Raw genomic sequence first — 14,980 nt, forward strand, 5'->3', positions numbered from 1 at the left:
CTCGCCAGGAGCTTGCCACATCCAAATGTTTGAGGTGTTACCCTATTCCTCATAGTAGGCGTGCAGGGGCTCGTGCAGCCTACGCTAAAAGACCAAGTGCACTCATTGCAACTAGCCCTTTGTAAGGACCATAACCCTCCTAATTTGAGAGCAAGGGGTTCTGACTCCATGTTTCTTCATGGCTATGGATGTTTCTAGTGGCGATTTGTGATGACTCATTTGTTTGGTCCCTAACCAATCTATGGGTTTGCATGCCCTGAAACCTTTATAAATGTCGTTTTGACATCTGCATAGTTAGGACCAATGCAAGTGCATAATGGGCTCAGTCATCATGCTATCAATGTATGCATCATGTATCTAGGGTGACAGATGAGGTTATCATATGAGATTTGTGTAGTGGGTTAAATTTCAGTCTCTAAAGTAACCTCTGACAAGGGGTTCTATGTCACTGGTGACTAATGTGCTGTGCAGTATAACGTACCAAACGTTAGTAACTATTTTATGTACACAGTATTTATGATTATGACATTTTGGCCTGTGACATACATTACAATATAGAAACATATTTATTTACAACCTGTGTGCAGCCTCTTTTGACATGCATTTATTGTGTCACAGGTGTGACTGTGTTGCGCTTTACCTTGTTACGCTTAACACATGACCTCTTTGGATAAGCCTGATTGCTCTGCGCCAAGTTACGTGGTGATGAGCGCAGGTTATCTTTGGTGTGTAACTTACTTGTCCTGACATACCCTAGCCAACCAGAAACTAAATTTCTAACATTTTCCAGTAGCTTCTCAAAGAAAAAATAGGGAGGAAGGGACACTCCTCTGACATTAGAAGCCATATGGGATGGCATTCACTAACCCACTGGGTTGACGTTATGCGCTCCTTAGGAGAGACCCTATAGCAGAACTCACACAATACACAGAAGGTTCAAGTTAGACGCACAAGAAAACCTTGAGGGTTTGTAATACAGTGCTTAATGAAACCCTGAGGGTGTGTCACAGACCTCTATAAGTCATCCTAGTCTCGGGTTTACTTAAGCTTCATATGACATCAAGCACCACAGCCATGTAGGAAATAGAGTTATTACATTCTGTAAAATAGCCCTGCTGGTGACTAACTTTCTGCAGCAAATACCACCATATATGTAGTATTACCAAAGTCCCCTCTATACCTTCACTTCTCCCCACCTCGTGCGGTCTGGCAGGGCCATGGATGCACTATGGAACTGGCCCAAAAGAAAAGAAAATAAGAAAGGAAAGCGAAATAATTGCGACTGTACCACCCGCACGTTTTAGAGACGTGAGCACAGCAAAGTGGCTGCGATTATCCGAACGCTGCATGCACAGTAAAATAACTATGTGAGGACACAATGATGGCTGGTACTTTGCTGCACTCTGGACGCGAAGCTTTGTGCGGACGCGCTCATCACAGCCGCAGGAAAAGCCAATGATTGAAAAGCCTGACAGGTAGTTTTGATAACGAGAGGGCTGCTTGAGAGTAAAATCCATAAAATGTATTGTCATCAGAACCCCTTCATCTTGAGGATGGGACAGAACTGTGATCGAAGAGGGGGGGCACCAATGGGAGGGAGAAAAGGGCTCCTTCGTGGAAATCGATTATGTCGTTCAACACATTTTGTTATCAAGCGTCCATGAATGCAAAATGATAAACTCTCAGAGGTCCCAAATATGCAAGACATCATTAATGTGTCCTTGTGTCTATTCTAGGGGAAAGTGTATATTTCTTTTCACCCATCAATGGTTCGCTGTGCCTGGCTCCATTGGGCCGTGTGCTGCCATCCGTGGGCTCTATGCCCGAATCTCCTATGTGCCAAAGTGTCAACACCACACATCACAAGGAGCGCACTGACATATTATACTTGGCAGGCAGCAGTACTAAAGTGCCACCTGCTGGTTAGAACTGCTAGTCCCACAGAGATACTGAGGTCAGTCATCTCCGCCAAGAGTCACCTTGGATAGAACAGTGAATGAGTGGAATGCATGAGCCTGCCAAGAAATGGGCATGGGCTCCAATTATGCACAGTTAATTATTGTCCACGTTCTGTATGATGGTTTGTGTTATTTTCCTATCAGCATCAGAAAAGAAGTTAGCATTTAAAGGACAGATTGGAACCACATTCACATCCAGTCAAAATCTTTTTTAGGAGAATGATCTAAATTATCTGAGTTGTGTTATTTTTTGGCTTATTTATTGAGGGAGTACACCACAGAATTAAAATTAGTATAGGTGAATTCTGAAATGTTTATTTGAAAACGTAGGATGCTTTATCTGGGACGTTAGAATTAAACCACAAATCATAAGTTTTATACCGCGGCTGCCAAACACCTTTGTTTGCAGACCACTAACAATCATTCATGACCTCAACTTACCATGCCCTGATCAAAACCATAATTCCGTGACCAAAATCACCCATCTAAGGCCATAAACAATAATTCCCATCCTTCAGACCATGATTATGAAACATCAAAACATGATTCCAAGTACTTGGTAAACCATCTACAGCCTTTCAATCATTATTCCCCACATTCTCACACATCAACTCAGAATTAAGAAGCGTTTAAGGCAAGTCCAAGTACAAGTCCATCAACAATACTTTTCAGACCTCAAATCATTATTCGCCACACTTCAAATCACCGTTCCCAGATTTCATTCTCATACCAAGTGTCACTATTCCCAGACCTCCAACGCTCATTTTCTGATTACCAAACATCATTTTTAAAATGCAGCTGATAAAGGATCTTTCCACCCGAGACGGGTACAGAGGCACATGCTTGGAGATAGAGTTGTCAGCATTTTAGTGAGAATTTCCAGCCAAGATACAGGATGCTCCCACAACCAATGGATGATGTAACCCACAACTATTGCTTGGAAATGACTAGGGATACGAAGGGTAATGTTTCCGTTTTTACCATTTGATTAAAAAAGTGCATTTCTTGGCTGCGTGTCATAAAAGCTCATTGAGATTTATCCAGATAAATGGCAAGATTATTGACCTTATGTGTAACTGTTTACTAATTAAAGTAGAGGGATTTTTCGTAGCAACTTCCCAGTTTATTAAGTTGTCTTGGTAGCCTCAAACAATTACGTCAGCTTTTAGAAACATTACATTGTAGCAAATTACAGTAGGATTATAGGGACGAGAGGCATTTCAAAATTGGTCCACAACGAGGTGCCAGCACTCTAGATTTCATAATATGTAGTCGATCAAACCCGCATGAGTACCAGACCTGAACGTTTATTTGTACGCATGGGGTATGGTCATTGAGTGAATGCAGAGCACTAGATGCCAGCAGGCTACTTAAGTTTTAGCCTGAATTTGATTTCCTAAGCTCCTTCATTACAGGAGTAGGGATACGCAGTACATATTCCTCGTTATACAAACAAGTGAGGTTTGATGTTAAAGTCGCCACAGGCCATTTTAGCGCTGTGATATCCCTCTGGGGTGGGGGTTTGTGCTCCAAAAATCCCATAAATAAATAAATAAATTATACTGTTAGATATACATCTCCTTCTGTTTTCAGGCCTGTGTGTTACTAAGCTCCTGTCTTGCATTGGTGATACACAACTACGGGTCTTTTAACAGGGTCAGTCAGCATTGAGGCAGCTGCTCAGGCACTTCCCTTCATGCCCTGCTGTTGGATGAAATGTGATGGGGTATTCTTCCTCATTGGAGGGCTCTCCCTTTTGCGAATGAAAAAAAGTCTTTACATGCCTTTCGGGAGCTCTTTATGCTACTATTTCTCAAGTACTTTTACTCAATCACCGTCTCAGAGGTTACTGCCTGTTGTGCTGGGTTACAATCTGGATTAACTTCAAGAGTCTGGAGGGTTTTTTGTCCGGAATTGCCTATCTTGTTTGTAGCTCACCTAGGTAAACCAGACCCTTCAATGATAGCAGTCCTCTAGCAGTCAATTAATATTTATTATATCCCTGCTTGTACTTTCCCTAGTTTGGCTAAGATTGCTGAGCAGCTGCAGGGTTCATTTAAAGAGAGTTGGTTTTTCAATGTTTCTGTTACCACCTCTTCCATTACTTGCATTCTTTTGCCAATGGTAACAATATAGAGTGGTGTTTTTTGCATGACCCCAGTTTGAGCATCTAACTTCACTGTGAAATTAGAGCCCATGTTATTATACCTAGTGTCCTGCACAATGTTCTCATTATGGCGAGGATCGGTTGAGCTGGTGAGTGTCCGGTATCACGCGACTTTCTTCACTGAGCTCCTATTCATCACGCGGTGAACTTGCGCTGGTGGGGCCATTCAAAACACTGTTTGTGCGGCTATTGGTAGTGAAGAAAGCACTATGAAGAGAAAGACAAGTATCCATCACGTCCAGGTTTTCCTTATCTATTTTGCACGTGTCATTGACATTAGGTAGATTCTCAGCACCTTCGGGTTCGGGCGAAGACATATTAGGAAGATTATGAGGTACATCATTCCTTTCCAAAACTGACTGAGACCTAAACGAAGAGAGAGCAAGTAAATTATTTGCTTTAGCAGGAGAATTACAGATCTCATCTTGAGTTGGGTCTGCGTTACTTAAGTCCGGAATGTCACCCTATAGTCATAGATCATTTTTTAAATATTTTACAGTACGTAATGTACCTTTGGTTTGGAATGAGATGCCAAAGTCTGAAAATGCAGCATTTGTTCTAAGTCCTCACTTGCAGTAAGGTTCTGACAGAGGGAACCCACTTGACTTTTCCCTTCTGATCATCCCCCATCTCCGGGTTCAACTCTTTGATATTACTTTTGTCTGTTGCTGCATTTACTACTGACTTGGCTTGTGTGGTGTGCTAGTCTCTTTCTGGTCATGTCATTTTTTGGTGAAAATTCTCGATTCAGATCTCACAGATTTCATATTTTCTATAATATGTGCCAGTTGACACTGAGTTCTATGTGCCTTTCAAGCTAGCAAATTTGTTAGATGATTGATTACATCAGCTCTGCCTTAACAATTACCCAATTCTTTTGATTGAGACTTGGGGATTCAAAGTGTAATTACTGCTTGTACTTTAGTGCATCCTAAAAAGCTTTAAATCCTAATCAGGATGTGGGAAGATTTATGAAATGAAATGAAATGTGAAAGAATGAGTTGCGATCCATGAACATATGAGGTAGATGACTAGTCGGCTAGGCCAGGAAATCCCAGTGCTCTACTTTCCTCTTTTCCGTGTTCGCTATTGGTTTTATGGTTTAGTTATTTGGTTGTCTATTGCCACATGCTACTTCTTTCAAATGTGGTAAGACGGGTAAGCCACAGGACGGGGCAGGAGCGAGGGTTGCTTGGTGCAGAGGTACATTATTTCCTCATATCCTTGATTAAACCTTGGCTGTGCAACGGCTAAGCATGGGCAAAAGGTGAGAAAGGAGAAGGAAACAGTACCTCCTGTCAGCTAAGTGATGCAGAGATGTGACAATTATTTAACAACATGAAAACCAGCAGCAAATCCACAACAGGCCTGCGGCAAATCAACATCTACCCGGGTGGTGCTAGGGGTTTGCAATATTTGCCTTTCCTCCCTTCTTCTCAAAAGCAGCCTGGAGGACATCCAGACCCCTTTCTTTCAGCTGCCCTTAGACCAAGCTACAAGTCGCATCAGGGATGCCCTCTCACTATAGAAAAGTGCTGCGATCCTTATAAACATACCTGGACCTGCCATGCCCAAGTGCTCCCCGGCCCACCGCAGTCACGGCTCATGCACTGACTTTTCGTAAGCGAGCACAGCAATGACCACTGCCCTTCAGCAGCACAGCTGAGGCTAAAGGCAGCGCAGCAGAGAACCAGGGACTGGATCACGACAGGCAGGTGACAGATAAGTCAGCGCAAGGGTAGTTTTCTGAACTTAGGCACCCGGTGAATGGTGCAGAAGAGGATATGCTTCCTTTTACACCCTCATACAATTCTCTCATAAAATTATTTGTGTTCCTGATCTTTACCCCTATATTTGAAGGTTCCAGGCACTTTACAAGTAGTTTATAAAGCAGACTGAAAACCTCCATGGGCAGAAGCATGCTATGAAGGCATATATAAATAATAGATGCTACTGATGCCTGGACTGCAAACACACATCTTTCTGTGCAGTTCTTAAGATCAGTAATGTATCTCGCCTTAAGGACAGGCCTCTCCCAGAGGAAGATCCTTTTAAACCCAGCACTGCAGCGCTCTCTGTATTGATGCGTTTGGCTAGAGGAGGAGGCACTTGGGACTCATTCTGTGTAACACTTCAACGAGAAGATAGACTGGCTCCAACATTATCCCTCTCCCCTCCCCTTGGTCGTATGTCAATTCACCCAAACAGAGAGGGCACTCAAACAATAGCACAGAGGTGGGGGATGTCTGAGCCACAGGAAGGAATGCGCCTGCAGTAACTCCCCCTGTGGCCTTGAGGGTAAGGAACTAGCGTGTTACTAACAGTCAATTACACATCAATCACTCAGTCTTCAGGCAAGATGGCGGGTTATGGTGCTTCAGAGGCCACTTGCTCGTCCTTTGAAGCTGAGGGAGAAGTAAGGGTTAAAGGAATATGTTAAAGCTGTTCACTCAGGCTTGCAGTTTCCCAGGCTATGGAGGCTGGGAGGGGTAAGGGAACAGCGAGTGGGAAGGTTTCTAAAGCGAAAAGCTGTACAGGCTTTACCTCAGGGATTCTGGCTTATATTTCTGAATAAATGAAAACAAGAAAAAATGCAATCTCTCTCTCTCTTGTCCGTGCACCTTTTTACTAAATCTGCAGTAAGAGGTAAGATCAGCTTCAGCTGCAATGAAAACTACCACTTCCTCATTTAAGATGCAAGAAAAGATTTCTTCCAAGATCCATTCAGACTGTGCTACTGTATGCCAACTTCTATGCACTCTGCTGTGGCGTGGAACAGAAGAGTACTGATAGTGCCTGGATATCCATCCACTTGAACCACGAGGTGACAAGTGATTCCGGGAACCGCCACAGCACTACTCTCACCCTTACTCCAGGATTTAACTCCACATCCATCTTTTTGCGGACAAGTCTATCCAAAAACGTGTTTGAACTGTGTGACTACCGCCCCACTATTAACTGTCTTGGTCCGTCACAGAATGGCTAAGCCTGTAGGTCTCGCCAATATGACCTATTGCCTTTGCCAATGTTTTTAGCGGTGCTATACAGCATCATCGCTGCTGAGCAGCATGGTGAAAAAATAAGCCAAAAAATACAGTATGACGTACCCACCCCGTCATTTTGTAGGCGCACTGATGCATTCAACACCCATGCACCATTCTACAAACGGACATGCTATTTTATTTATCCGAAAAAGGGTTGGAAAAAAAAGTAGGACAAAACTGGTCTTTTACAATGTAACATGAAGGTGTTTTTTTTTTCCCCAACTGTAAGTGTATGGGTGGGTTGCTCGATCGAGTTAGGGTAGGAGTGCAGTGAAGTAACACAGCAGGCGGGGTGTGAACAACATGGCGGCCAAGGAAAAGCAACACCCAGGCAAGAAACAGCAACACAATTGTGGATGGAAGGAGAGAAGCCCATGAGCAAGAGAAAGCAACATCAAGGGGGAGTGAAAAAAACACAAGGGAGGCAGCAGCTGGAGAACGCATGCACTCTCATGGAGTGCTTAAACAAACAAGCATTTGCAGTGCAATAGGTCTCACATGTGCTTGAGTTAGAGCTATTGGCGTTGTAAATGCATAGCTGGACTTTTCTTGCCACATAAATTGGTCAACCCTGCTGCATAGTTTGGTCCTCACTGCCACATAGTTCCAGTGGACCTGCATATAACTAAAGCACTTCCATTTGCTGCCTTACTCTATCTGCAGGAAAAAAAAAAAATGTTGCCATTATTTATTATATTTTTTTATATTATTATTTCGGGGTCCACCCCAACCTAGTGTGGGGACTCAGAGATGACCTAGACAGAAACAGCAGATTGTGAAGAGGGTTATGGACAAAAATGTTTTAACTTAGTGTGGGGGCCCAGAGATGCTCTAGACAGAAAGGGTGCGTCATGCTGAACATTCTGATTGTGGTGCCATTGTCCTAGGACCACCGCCCGGTGAGTTATGGGCAAAAATGTTTTGTAAAAGGAATACCCCGCAAAGCAGTATGGGGTGATTTTCCAAGTGCAGCGAATGTTGTAGTATCTTGATTGTAATGCTCAGAACAGCCCCTAGAGGACACCAGAATGCAGCGCAAAGCAGCAAGGCAAAAGAAAATGTAGTGTGCCACACTTAGGTATCTAGCCGATGGTGCAACAGGGCCAGTCTGCACCTATGAATTTAAGGGAATTGTGAAAAGCAGGCACAGGAATGAATCAAAGTGATGGGCGTAGATTACATCAGGTCGAAGAGCAGAGATTGGTTTCTGCTAAACTCGACCTAAAAACTAGTCCCCTAATAGAGAGCAGAGGAAGCACAGAAGCTACCCAATGAAACAAATGGTAAAGAGGCTATTCTTCAAGGGAGGGACAAACATAAGATGGACAGGCTGAAACAAGGAAACCCATCCAATAGAATGTAAGCAAGTAAGCATGACAGAAAAGCCAACCAACTGAAAGCAATGGGCATGCTGCAAGTCCTGGCTTATTCTTTATAAGTCCAACAGTGGGTCATTCACAACCAGGCATCTTGTAGTGTTTGGTATGCTGGACCTGAAAGGCCCTTTTGAGAGCAAGACAGTCTACATTCTTCACTCACTACCATTCAGGTAATTCAGGAAAGGGTGCCCGATCATTAGCCACCATCCTCCATATGTGGACTTAAAAGAACATTGCATCTTTTGTTCACTAAACCCCACCCTTCAGTGTAGTGTCATCAAGTGAACTCCGAAATAATAAGTTCACTGCCACTTGAAGACCATAGGTGTTAAATTGCACATTTGTTGTTCTGATTTGAACCCTGCACGTTTGCTTACTGATATTCTACACTGCAATTGCCATTTTACTTCACTGTGGCCTCCATTCCTGCTTCGATTTAATTTAGTACATGCTTAACAAAGGCATTTCGTAACATCAACCTAGAGATGTCCTAGTCTGTCAGAAATCCTTAAGAATTCCCGAGGCATAAAATACATAATTCAACCAGAAATTTAAGTAAAGACACATATTAGCATCACAAGACTTAATAGCTCAGTGAAGAAACAAATAGTTTTTTTTACTTCAACTTTACAACAATACTAAAATAAAAATAAATTGACAAAATCATCTTACTGTAGTTCTACAGCAGTTTGCACAGGGACATATTTTGAAACATAAATGAACTAGAACAGAAAGATCAGAGGAATAATGCCAGCGTCCCCATCCAAAGGTTTCAGTGGATTCAGTCACTTATTTAAAAGTTGCAAGTTCTCCAGAACTGAAAATATAAATTGGAATTCAACAATTTTTAAAACAATCTTTGCATTTTTGGATCTCTGAAAAGGAGACATGGACACATTGCAAATCCTTTCCTACAGACTTTCTGATCTAAGTTTGCTAAGATATTTTTAAGCACTACATTGGGGGTTCCGAAAGAAACCCCATTGCTGGGTTCTTTTTGGCAAGGTTCTTCAGATATCTGATCAAGAAGAAACAATAAGCTAGATGAGTACAAAACCATCCATAACTTCAAAATGTCATGCAATTAATTTTAACACAGTTTTTCCATAGAGGGAAAAGATAAATGGGCCAGACAAAGAGAGTTAGTCATCAGCAATCAGACCTTGTTTATTCTAAGCTTAGCCAAAAACTGTTTTTTTTGCCAACAATTAGCTGAGCGAATTGCTGGAATTAATCTTGCAAAATGTTTGCTGCATTGTCTCCAACCAAGCCCAGTCAACGCCCGAGAGCTATTGAATAGCTTTGCCATAAGGATGTGTGGTGCTACTCTGCAGAATGTGAATCCAATGACGTTCTAGGAAGCAACTCCCTCCTGACAACGCCCAGGAGCGCCAGCCCTCATTAACCTTGAGTGCATAGAATGAGTTCTATCTTACCTATAGGGTTCACCAACACAATTGCAGAACACTTGCTAAAGGATTAGGAAGTTTATATAGAAAGCTTGATGGCACACTTATTTCATAGCCTTCATTCAATAAGGACTTGGATTGAAAAATAAAATGATTATTTACCTGACTCTTAAAAATACTTCTCTTCATCCCTTGCAACTATCAAACTACAGGTGGGCTGCAGCTCTGACAACAGTTTTCAAGCTTATTGCGATGGTTTCGGTGTGTCACTAGTATATTCATTTAATCACACCTAGCCGTTCCGTTTCCTTTAAGGAAGAGGTTGAATCCACGTCATATTACAGAAACGAGCTTGTTAAATATCTGTGATTATGGCATCGGAATTTCAAAGGAGGGGGAAAATAGCTTCTGGCCATCTTGATCTTAAAACACTAAGCTTGGATATAATAATGGATCATGGCAGGATACTGAAGCCCTCTGCCAAGGTACAACCCTTTCAGATTCTGCATTACCAGTGGCGGCCGGCAGCTTTAGGAGGGAGGGGGGCGGGCGGGAAGCACACACACACTCATTCTTGCACGCACATCCATTAACAACACTCATAACATTCAAACATGCACACACGCACCAAACATTCATTTAAAAAAATCACACAAACACTCATTCTTTCGCACACACATGCACGGACGCACATCCATTATCAAAAATCATAACATTCAAACATACACGCACGCCCCAAACATTCATTTTAAAAGATCACACACTCATTCTTTCACACAAACATGCACACACATCCATTACCAACACTCATAACATTCAAACATGCACGCACACACCAAACATTCATTTTAAAAGATCACACACCTTCAGCCTCGGAGGTCCCAGGAGGGTTGGGACTGCTGCCTTCCCTCATTGGCTGACCTTAGATCAGCCAATGAGGGAAGGCAGCAGTCCCAACTTCGTCACAGAGTGTGATGGGGTCGGTGAGACTGCTGACCCCACTCTGTGACGAAGTGTCACTAATTGACACTCGCCCTGGGCGCCTCAGGGCTTAAACCTGAAGCGCCTAGGTCAAAGTCAATGGGTGACGCTTTCTTCACCACCCAGGGGAGGGCCTCGAGGCACCTTTGCTGAGCCAAAGAGGTCACGCCCATAGGAGCTGTGAGCTCCTCAGCCCAGCAAAGTTCAGCTCAGGCAGCTAGGAGTCTGTGCAAATCGCACATGTCTGCTCCTGGCTGCCTAACCTGAACATGAAGAGTGTTTGTCAGGCTGACCTTTGTTCAGCCTGACAGACACTCTTCATGAGGGGCAAAAGATGGGGGGGATGGCCCCTCCGCCCTAAAGGAGGGGCTGCGTCTGTGCATTACCATGAGTAACCTCAAGAACGGGGGGGCTTAAACTGCACTTGATTATGTCAGCTGTATCTGAAGTCCTAAGGGATCTTTTCTGACTGTGCTTTAATGGCTAATGTCAGGCCTCATTATTTTTATTGATAATCCAAAGATTGATCTTAAGTGGGAGCATTTTAAAACTAAACACAATACCCTCCCCATATGCAGTTTTCAGATCACCTGTGTGTTCGCATCTTCCTACATGGCAGTAGGTGATCAGGGATTGAGATCTTCTAGGACCTGGCAGTACCAGCAAAAAAATAGCACAGGGCAGTAGGCCAGGGGAAATCTTCCCTGAACAATATGAGTCTACCCTTTGTATGGTAGCCTTATCCTTTTAGTGCAACAGCCCAACCCACAAGTTCCTGCTTAGAATTTCAGTGCTTAGGTGCTCAAGTACAGCACCATGAGCACTGTAAAAAAACACAAGTGCAATAGGCACTGCACCCATATCTATTGCTCACCCCACCCACTTTCTCCACACTGGACATGTGTCATGGGCAACAGCAAAGATGTCTCAGACATGGATGCCCATTGCAGTTTAATTAACCTCCTGACTTCATTTTGGGCAATGAGGTTATTACTAATGAATGGGTCAGAATAATTGGAGAAACAGAAACCCATCCTTTAGTTGACCATTTCCCTCATGCTATGAGAGGAAATCTCGACAGCAGTGCTTCCCAAACCTTTTGGAACCACAACCTAATTTTTAGAACAACAAACTTTAAAGACCCACCTACCTTTAATGGAAATAAGGCGGGGTGATTTTTGGATGTAACAAAAACATTGTGTGGGAGCGCATTGTCATTTACAGACAACAGGTTTTCGATTGAAATGACCACTAAATTTGCAGAGTTTCATTGATGAAAATATGTAGTACACAAAGGGAAATGTGTGGAAATCTGGTTTCTGGAAAATTTATCATTTATGCATCATCAAGTAAAGTGGCTTGATTTGTTTTGATCCTGGTAAACTCTGTTTCAAGCATAGTTCAGAATGACAAAAAGGGCTTCTTTTAAGCTTTCCTAATTCTGGAATCCATACACTTTCATTTAGAGGTATTTATATTTTGTTGTGTGTTGCATAAATATGCCAGCCTTTCCTTTCACACACAATTCTCTTTGAGACCTCAGCTCACTTTGTAGTGAGTGGAAGACAAGTAAACACCAATCCACATGTCAACAGAGTAAGCAGCAATTAATCAGAAGGCACAGCCTGATATTTGACCTCTGTATTTGAAGAACAACAAATGTGACGAGATAAACACAAGTTAACCTACATTTATTTATTGCCCAGACTTTCTCCATCCACAAAAAATGTGCTAGCTGGTCTATAGTGGTACTGACCTTTGAAACTGGATGAATAATGGGGAGCCTTTTTCCCCATAACTTAAGAGGAGAAAATGTTCTGGTTTTAACGTGGCATCTTACATGCACAAAACTTTGCAAACTACGATAAGTAATCATATATGTGAAAATGTCAGAAGGCTGACCTAGTCCGAATTTACAAAAGTGTGTCTGGATGGTAAATTCTGTATCTCTATGCCTGTGCCAAATTATGAAACGTTTTATGAAATAAGGAACAAAATTGCAAAATTCACTATGATGTGTCTTGCACAAAAACGAGGATACGCCATCCTTTCAAATGTCACCCAAGCTACCAGCTGGTTTGAGGAATAAATGTCTACTGAGAGACTTAAAATAATGTGAGCTTTCAGTGCTGCACAATCCACAGAAAGTTGTTAATTTCACAAAAAGTGAAATTCATTATTTCTTCCAGCATATTTAAAGCTTTGTGCAAGCCTAGCGCTCTCCTTTGTACAATGAATATATGTTTTTCATTTTGTGCATGACACCAAGCTCCATTATATGCGTTACTGATTGAATTATGCATTTTGACATGTATAAATGTGGGTCTTTTGTCCTTCCATGTTTAGTTTGACTGTGATAAAATCGAAATTCTTGACAATGTATCTCACTAGCAAAATATTTACTAACTTCTAGTATTAAATGAGACATACGAACAATGGAGACAGTAAGACATCAAGGTATGGTTAATAAACAATCGTTGGCTCAGTGCTGTTCGAAGCGAACACAGGTGTAGATGAATGTTTTCTAAAAACAAGACGGAAAGTACAAACCTGATATAATGCAAGGGAGTGCCCGTATCTCTGTAGGGGTCCTCGTGAGAAAGGCACTACGTTCCAAATACTGCTTTCTAAATTGTAGCTAAAAGATAAAAATACAACAGTTTTTTGAGAAATAGGATATTTTATCCCATCGTCACAAACATTTTTTTAAACAGAAAAATCTTCTAATAGATGAATAGGCAACAGAAATCAATGTATAAAACAATCTGTGCAAATCAAGTGGAGATACTTCAGCTACTCCAAAACACTATTTCACTCTCGCAAAAGTATGCCCAAGTTTAGGAATAGATAACATGCTGCATCTTATAAAGGTGGCTTATGCACAAGCCGAAGGGAATACTTGGAAGACCAATAAGCTTCCATGTTATACATGAAGTAGAAGTTGATTAGCTGACAAATACAATGGTATTATGGTGTTATTATTTTCCTCAAATGTTTTATTCATATTTTGGAAATATGCTTAAACAAGCATTGGCAAAGCCAATATTTCTGGTCTTTGCAAACTGATAAAAATGTTACTTACCTTCAGTAGCACCTTATCTGCTAGAGACTATATCTAACTGCAGATTCCTATTCCTTACCTTTGAATTCTCCCAAGGTGTTAGACGGTAGTGGAGGTGCATAAAAAGTAGGCAAGGTGATAGATTGGCCTACACAAAAAGGCATGATCACTACTGGCAGAAAAGAGGCCCTGATGCAAAGGATATAGAGAGGTAGGCCATCTTAGATGATGAGGCCTGCAGCTCACTCATTCTGCAGGCAGATGTTTTTGCCACAAAGAAGGCTGTTTTAAACGTGAGGAGCCAGAGAGGACAATTGTGGAGGGGCTCGAAAGGAGCGCACATCAAAAAAGTTAAAACCAAATTAAGATCAACTGGGGCATAATGAATGGAGAGAGAGGGAACATACGAGTAAGACCTTTGAGGAACCTGTGTACTGTAGGAGACTTCAATAAGGACGGTTGATTAGGCAACCTCAAAAAAGCAGATAAATAGCCCAAACGAGTGCCCAACGAAGAGCTCTGCTGGGCAAGGGAAAGAATGAAAAGAAAAACCTCAGAGAGAGGGGCAGGAAAGGAATCAACAGATTTTTCTGCACACCATGCCACAAATTTCTTCCAGCGGAAGGCGTATACCGTCTTGGTGGAGGGATATCTGGCTGGCAAGATGAAGCTACAGACTTTGGGTGGAAGGTCAAAACCTGTTAACTGCCACCGCTCAATCTCCGACAGACAGGCACAGTGGACAGGTTCAAGTGAAGAACCCTTCCCTGCTGCTACGACAGAAGATCCTCTCAAAGGGGCATTTTGATCAGAGGATCGATGGACATGCTCAGTAGCTTGGGATACAGACTCACCATGCCCAGTCCGAGGCCACATGAATGACTTGGGACTGGTCCTTCCTGATCTTCTTGAGAATTCTGGGTAGGAGTGGTATGGGCGGAAAGGCATACAGGAGGCCTTAGACAGTGCGATAGCAACATT

At 42.4% G+C, this 14,980-nt stretch overlaps 1 protein-coding gene across 2 annotated transcripts in view; it reads right to left on the minus strand.

Moving 5' to 3' along the window:
• Nucleotides 1–14,980, minus strand: part of ATRNL1 (attractin like 1) — a 2,088,076-nt gene that overhangs the window by 1,679,833 nt on the left and 393,263 nt on the right. For both annotated transcript variants that reach the window (XM_069239275.1, XM_069239274.1), the window contains exon 7: nucleotides 13,489–13,576. In XM_069239275.1, the coding sequence (XP_069095376.1) occupies nucleotides 13,489–13,576 (88 nt within the window). The remainder of the gene's footprint in view (nucleotides 1–13,488; nucleotides 13,577–14,980) is intronic.

The sequence above is a fragment of the Pleurodeles waltl genome, chromosome 6, assembly GCF_031143425.1.
Source record: "Pleurodeles waltl isolate 20211129_DDA chromosome 6, aPleWal1.hap1.20221129, whole genome shotgun sequence".
Lineage (NCBI taxonomy): Eukaryota > Metazoa > Chordata > Amphibia > Caudata > Salamandridae > Pleurodeles > Pleurodeles waltl.